At 42.2% G+C, this 7,204-nt stretch overlaps 2 protein-coding genes across 3 annotated transcripts in view; both read left to right on the top strand.

Moving 5' to 3' along the window:
- Positions 1–1,074: 1,074 nt before the first annotated feature.
- LOC121570395 (importin subunit alpha-1-like) lies at positions 1,075–4,307 on the top strand. Its single transcript, XM_041881854.1, has 11 exons — positions 1,075–1,145; positions 1,362–1,485; positions 1,602–1,742; positions 1,883–1,971; positions 2,087–2,352; positions 2,456–2,550; positions 2,758–3,021; positions 3,170–3,403; positions 3,526–3,708; positions 3,837–3,986; positions 4,091–4,307. The coding sequence occupies exons 2-11, from the start codon at positions 1,420–1,422 to the stop codon at positions 4,178–4,180; spliced, it is 1,578 nt and encodes a 525-aa protein (XP_041737788.1). The 5' UTR covers positions 1,075–1,145; positions 1,362–1,419; the 3' UTR covers positions 4,181–4,307.
- Positions 4,308–4,679: 372 nt separating this feature from the next.
- The window catches only part of LOC121568980 (E3 ubiquitin-protein ligase SMURF2), a 63,048-nt gene continuing 60,523 nt past the window's right edge, over positions 4,680–7,204 (top strand). The window contains exons 1-2 of one of the 2 annotated variants that reach the window (XM_041879528.2): positions 4,680–4,782; positions 5,043–5,110. In XM_041879528.2, coding sequence (XP_041735462.2) covers positions 5,059–5,110 — 52 coding nt within the window. In that variant the 5' untranslated portion in view covers positions 4,680–4,782; positions 5,043–5,058. Of the gene's footprint in view, positions 5,111–7,204 lie in introns of both variants that reach the window. The other variant, XM_045221138.1, reaches the window with a different exon arrangement.

Raw genomic sequence — 7,204 nt, 5'->3', positions numbered from 1 at the left:
TCATCTTTCCCTCGATCCTGACTAGTCTACCAGTTCCTGCCGCTGAAAAACATCCCCACAGCATGATGCTGCCACCACCATGCTTCACCAGAGGGATGGTGCCAGGTTTCCTCCAGATGTGACGCTTGGCATTCAGGCCAGAGAGTTGAATCTTGGTTTCATCAGACCAGAGAATCTTGTTTCTCATGGTCTGAGAGTCCTTTAGGTGCCTTTTGGCAAACTCCAAGCGGGCTGTCGTGCCTTTTACTGAGGAGTGGCTTCCGTCTGGCCACTCTACCATAAAGGCCTGATTGGTAGAGTGCTGCAGAGATGGTTGTCCTGCTGGAAAGTTCTCCCATCTCCACAGATGAACTCTGGAGCTCTGTCAGAGTGATCATCGGGTTCTTGGTCACCTCCCTGAGGATAAAAAAAAAAAATCCATTTTAGAATAAGGCTGTAAGGTAACAAAATGTGGAAAAAGTAAAGGGGTCTGAATACTTCCCGAATGCACTGTACATTGTTATTTAATTGGCAGTTATGGGTAAGACCTTACATGATCTCATCAACTAGCTGCATCTATATAATTTTAATTTCCTTTAATAGCACTGGTATGACCAGATGGGACTCCAGTGACCCTCTATCCCCGGTTCCAGGCATTAATGTCTGAATGAATGTCCATTGTAAGCATATATACGGAAGCACATGTAAATACTGTATTCAGAGGTTGATGTTGATAATTGGTCATGATACACGATAGTCGGTGTAATGTTTGTCCAGACTTTTGAAGCCACTAGGCTTTTGAAGCCACTCCTTGAATTGCATCAGATTTAGATATTGTTTCCACACACATCCTGAGCAGAAAACACATTTTAAACAGTTGTATTTAATAACACAAAAGCAACTGTTCCAACATGAACTTGGTTGGAGAAAATACATTCTGATTTGATATTTATATGATACAAATTGTATTACATGGGCATGGTAGTCCTGAAATCTCGCGATAGGTGTCTTCTGACAACACTTCCTGAGCGCCCTGTGATTTTTCAAAACAGTCCAATAGGGTGATGCTTTTAATCGAACTGACCAATCAGGGAGCTTTATGACAGGAGTTTAAAGGTCTGTACAACATTTCTATGCATTAGCTAGAATTTTTGAACAAGGTCCCGGTAAGTGCTTGTCAACTGCTCATATTTTGTAATGATTGGCTAATATTCGATGTACGTCTACATATTACTGCTTTACTTTTTTATTGACTTTGTTGATATGATTTGCTAGCTATTCTTCCTGGTCACTTGTGACCGATATAACTTTATAGAAAAGCCAAAAACGTGTACCTGGATTTTAGCTAACTTTAATTAAGCTAATTTTTCCATTTCGTTTAGGTGCTCAAAAAATATTTCTTTATCAAACTACCTCGAAAATTTATCAATTTGCCCAAAAATGTCTGCTGGCAACGAGAACGGTGTCCGTCTGGACAAGTTCAAGAATAAGGGAAAAGATGCAAATGTAAGTGACATGTATGGCACATTTTCAATGTTTCATTTCAAATATTTGGTAATGGCTTGCTAGCTAAATGAATCTGGCTAGGCACAATCAATGATGGTTCAATGATCACTTTGCAGGAGCTTAGACGCAGGAGGGTTGAAGTGAACGTCGAACTTCGCAAGGCAAAGAAGGACGATCAGATTTTCAAACGAAGAAATGTCAGCACTTTGCCCGACGATGCGACTTCCCCACTTCAAGAGAAAAGCCTAAACTGTCAGGTGAGTTTGTTAGGCCTGTCTGTTTTATACAATGCACAATAATTACAATGGCTACAACCTGCATATTTTTTTAAAAAAATGGTGTAACTCTTTCAGTTTTACAATCCCTGGTTTTATTTATGTGTTGTATTAATTTACAGGCTACTCGACAGTGGTCCGTGGAGGAGATTCTCACTGGTGTGGACAGTAACAACCTTGATGCTCAGCTCAACGCCACACAAGCTGCTAGGTAAAGTGATCTCTGTAAAACTGTCTGGGAAATGCTGTATTTATTGTGGTGCTTTTTTGAGGGGAGGGGCTACCATGATCATGACTTGTTCCTTTTTCAATTGTTCTCATTACAGGAAACTGCTATCCCGTGAGAGACATCCTCCCATTGACCACATCATCAGTGCTGGGCTGATTCCTAAATTGGTTGCTTTCTTGGGTTTGGAGTCACCCCCTATCCAGTTTGAGGCTGCCTGGGCTCTAACAAACATTGCATCTGGAACATCTGACCAGACCAGTGCTGTTGTGGAGGGCGGAGCCATTCCAGCCTTCATCAGCCTTGTCATATCTCCCCACCCCCACATCAGCGAGCAGGCTGTCTGGGCTTTGGGTAACATTGCAGGTATGGCATTCCTCTTTTGTTACCGCATCTCTTCAGTGTATAGAGCTTAACTACAAAAGTGATCTACCACCCCTAACCTTACATCCTTGATTTCGTCTGTTAGGTGATGGGTCGGTCTACAGAGATCAGGTCATCAAGCATGGAGCTGTGGCCCCCCTGCTCAGTCTGCTCGCTGTCCCTGAGCTCTCTTTGTTCTCTGTAAGTATTCTTAATGCAGTGACCCTTGGCAACCATTCATAAGCAATGGACAATCACTTGACTTTCATGTCATAATGCTACAAAACAAAGTATTTGTCTTGTTTTTTTCTAACTCCTTGCCCCCACATTACTTGCCTCACTGGCCACTAGGTGGGGCTGTAACTCAATGAATGAACACCTCAGTAAAACCTTTATTTTTTGCTGCAGTCTGGCTACCTGAGGAACATCACATGGACGTTGTCAAACCTGTGCCGCAACAAGAACCCATCTCCCCCTCTGGCAGCCGTGCAGCAGATCCTGCCCACTCTGGGGCGTCTGTTGCACCATGACGATAAGGAGGTGCTGGCAGACACCTGCTGGGCATTGTCCTATCTGACCGACGGGCCCAACGATCGCATTGAGGTGGTGGTGCAGACTGGCCTGATCTCCCGCCTGGTGCAGCTTCTTGGCTCTGGGGAGCTCTCCGTTGTGGTATGAGCACTGTCTATTTATCCTGCAGGGGTGGTGGGCTGTCATGTACAATGATGTAGTCACCCATATATTTATGAATCTCAACGTCTTTATGGTACTATGCCTTTTTTCACCCAAGTGACCACTGTCTTTGACCTGTCCCCTTCAGATTCCTTCTCTGCGTGCCATTGGCAACATGGTGACTGGCACGGATGAGCAGACTCAGGCCGTGCTGAATGCTGGGGCCCTCTCCATGTTCCCTGGCCTGCTGCGCCATCACAAGAGTAACATCCAGAAGGAAGCCTCCTGGACCCTGTCCAACATCACTGCAGGGAGAGACTCTCAGATCCAGGATGTCATCAACGCTGGCCTGGTCCCTCTCATGGTAGACATCCTTCGCAAGGTATGTAGGTTTGTTATCCATAGTAATATCTTATGATAGGATTTGTATTAATTAATTTCTCATAATTAGGAATGATGGGATGTTTTCTTCAATGTATTCCTCTCATCTGCTTTTCCATACAGGGTGACTACAAGACTCAGAAAGAGGCAGTTTGGGCCATAACCAATTTTACCAGCGGGGGCACAGTTGAACAGGTTGTGTACCTTGTTCAAGCCAATGTGCTGGAGCCTCTGTTGAATCTGCTCTCAACAAAGGACAGCAAAACCATCCTTGTCATCTTGGATGCCGTCACCAACATTTTCCTGGTAAGGGGACCTTCTCACCAATAATTACTTAATCTTATTACTGGTATAGACATGGGCATTTGTACACTACAACTGCAAGATTCGGGTGATTAAAAAATATATATATATATTATTTTTTTGTCCATAAGGCTGGAGATAAGATTGGTGAAACAGACAAGCTGTGCATGATGATCGAGGAATGCGGTGGACTAGACAAGATTGAAGCTCTGCAGTCCCATGAGAATGAGCTGGTCTACAAGGCCTCCCTCAACCTGATCGAGAAATATTTCTCTGGCGAGGTGAGCATCATTGTGCAATGGTGACTAAGTAGACATCTGTCATCCTATTATAGATGGTATTTGTTTCCTTTGCCTCAATTTTTCTGACACGTTCTGTTTTGTAGGAAGAAGAAGACCAATGTGTTGCTCCGGAATCGACAACCGATGGCTATGCATTCCAGATCAGTGAAAACCAAAGCACTTTCAACTTCTAAATAGCACTTCTCCTTTCATCTCTACTGTATACTGCCACTGTTTGTTCTCAGTTTGTGTAATGGACCTCTATTCTATCTGAAATGTACATACGTTTATAAATGTCTGTAAATAAAATTCTTAAAATAAGTTCTAACTGCTGTAATTTCTTGTGAGGTTTGGGTGGAATGGCAAATTGAATTACAATTTAATATTCATCTTTATAGCTTTCACCCTCTTGTTTCTCAAACAGAACTGTATGTAAAGATATACACACTTTGTTTTTGGCAGTATATGGACTGTCAGAGCTAAATTTCACATTATTTTTAGCATTACACTGACCCTAGCAATCTGAAATGTAACTTTTGTCTGAATAAAATCTCTAGAATTTTTTTTTTTTTTTAAAGCTGACTTCTCAATCATTAGCATTTTGTCATTTCAGTTAAGGTAAGCGGTGCAGGCAGATGTTTCCATCCCTATGTCGTCATTGGTCAGCTACTTACTAGCCTCCTTAAAGTGGGATCTCTGCACTGAAGGTCGCACAAGCTCAACAGTTCAGCTCGTCTGGTTGAGAGGAGGACTGAATTCCAAGCGGTCCGAAGCTGAAGCGTTCTGAAGATGTGAAGTATGAACTCGGGTCGCTTGCTTCCTTTATAAAATAGTTAGGACAGAAACCCGATTTGACAGAGTATTTGTTCAATCAAATGCACTCGGAGGCATCCTAGCTAGTAATTATTGTTTTTGTAGGTGTACGGGACAGTGATTGTGTGATCATAATGGCAGCAGTGCTGTCCACATCCGGGCAACAATGCCTTGACTCCATTATTGTTAATTCGGTCTGAAACTGGTTGATAAATATTTATTATATAAAATATTTTTGTCAAGCTGGAAGCAAGAGGAGATGTCTAACCAAGGAGTTCGGCGAAATGGTCCGGTTAAGCTGCGTTTAACAGGTAAGAGACCCAACATGTTGTTCCTCCACAAATGTGGCTACTAGCGCGACCTAGCTAGTTATGTTTATTGTGTGTTGCTAGCCCAGCTAACGTTAGTTTGTAGGACAAAAGTGTGTGTTCGAAAGGGTGCTTGCTGTGGTGTTTAAAAGTTTGGGCGCACTTTAATGTTTTGAGTAGGGCACGTTATATAACTGGCAAATTAAACTAAAACGAAACAAAGAAACTACACAGGAGCTAGATAACTTGGTAACGTTTCAGAAATGTGATTTGTAACGCGTGTTAAACTAGATAGTTAGCTAACATTAGATTACATTACCCATCTAACGTCGTTAGCACAGGCAAAAGCATTCAGCCTGGGATTACTGTTAGTAGGTAGCTGGCTAGCTAACTAAATAGTAACGTTACTAGTTAGCTTAAACTAGTTCTTAAGAAATATTTGGGGTTGCGTGTGTGTTTGTGTGCGCGCAAAAGACTACCAAGAGATTCAGAATTACATCCACAATTTTTGTGTATAAGAACTATGTGGGATAGGATAGATTTTCCGGTTTCATTTTTAAACTATGTATATAATGTTAATGTGGGTAACTAACGTTCTCATTAATTGCCGTAAGTGTGTTATTCTGTCCCACATACATTACTGTATTCCTTGTGTTGTGCTATTAATCTAGCTAATTAAACAATGCCATCGTTGACACAGCTACTACACAATCTGTAAAATTGAAGGATTAGATGGCGGCTAGATTGAGAGACGATGTCTGCGTTTACACAGACAGCCCAATTCTGATCTTTTGCACAAGTATTGGTGGAGGAAAAATTTGTGGGAAAATATGAGAATTGGGTTGTCAGTGTAAACGCAGCATATGTCCCAGACAGTTCGCATACTGCAAAGTGGGGATCAATCCCCCCCAGAATACTGTGGCTGTGAGGCAACGCTGTCTCTCTCTGGGTCGCTCTTATTTGGTTTGTACCATTTCAACACAAACAGTAAAACGTTTACATGAGAGGACATTGTTTTGACTGGGAGAGGGGGATGACAGCAGCTATGTTTGATGTACCTCTAGGATCAGGGCTGAGGCAAATTCCAAGCCTTTCCATTCACCAGGAAGAGCCAAGTTAAATATTTAAGCTACTGCTGTTTCTGATAGAAATAAATGGAGAGGAGGGTAGCAGGGGTCTCTGGACTGAAGTGAGAGATCTGCCTGATGTTGAAAAGAGATTACTCTCAATGGTGTATTCCACAGTTGCTTTAAATCACCTGTGCTACAGAGGTTGCGTTTACACGGGAAGCCCAATTCTGATCTTTTGCCCAATTATTGGCAACAGATCTGATTTCTCAAAATACCAATTAGTGGAAAAGATCAGAGTTGGGCTGCTTTGTAAACACAGCTTTAAGTATTGAAAGTAAAGCACATTGAGAGTTCTGACAACCTGTGAATTTGTCCAAATGTGAGGTAACTTTTCTGCAAAAATTACTACTGGTGGGGTAACCAGGTTCGAACTAGATAGCCCCATTGAAATGTTACCAACATAATATCCTGAATTTAGGACTGATTTTGGTGTCTGTTTTGTTTGTCCGAACTACATGGTGGTCAAGTGCAACACCGTTTTGTCACTTTTTTTTATTTTTACTTGAGCTTTATGTTGTAAATTGCCCCCTGTGAATTAGTCTGTCATTCCACTTTCAGATTGACTGCAGTGGTGTCTTGGAGAAATAGTAAGAATGTGAATTCACTGTGGAAAATGAGGAGAGTACGATCACATGGACCTATTTTCCTGGTTCAGGGAGAATTACACAGTACAGGGCTCCAGATCAAACGTCATCCCTGCTGGAAGACAATAGAGATTTATGACTTTACACAAAATGTGTATTTGCTCACTTAACTACTCTGTTTCATATTTACCTGTCTTCCACATGTCTGTCAGTTGAACTGAAGTGTTTTCCCCCTTCCGCCGTCATCTCCCCTGGGAAGGTTTCTTTTAGGATTAGGCTATGTAATATTGTGCAGTGTTATCCATATGCTCCTCCACAGCCAGACTCGCTCTGGGCGGGGAAGGACTTTGTTTAGGGAGTGGTATGTCCTCTTTGCCTGACTA

Source organism: Coregonus clupeaformis, chromosome 7 (assembly GCF_020615455.1).
Source record: "Coregonus clupeaformis isolate EN_2021a chromosome 7, ASM2061545v1, whole genome shotgun sequence".
Lineage (NCBI taxonomy): Eukaryota > Metazoa > Chordata > Actinopteri > Salmoniformes > Salmonidae > Coregonus > Coregonus clupeaformis.
This window is presented reverse-complemented; position numbering and strand designations above follow the sequence as displayed.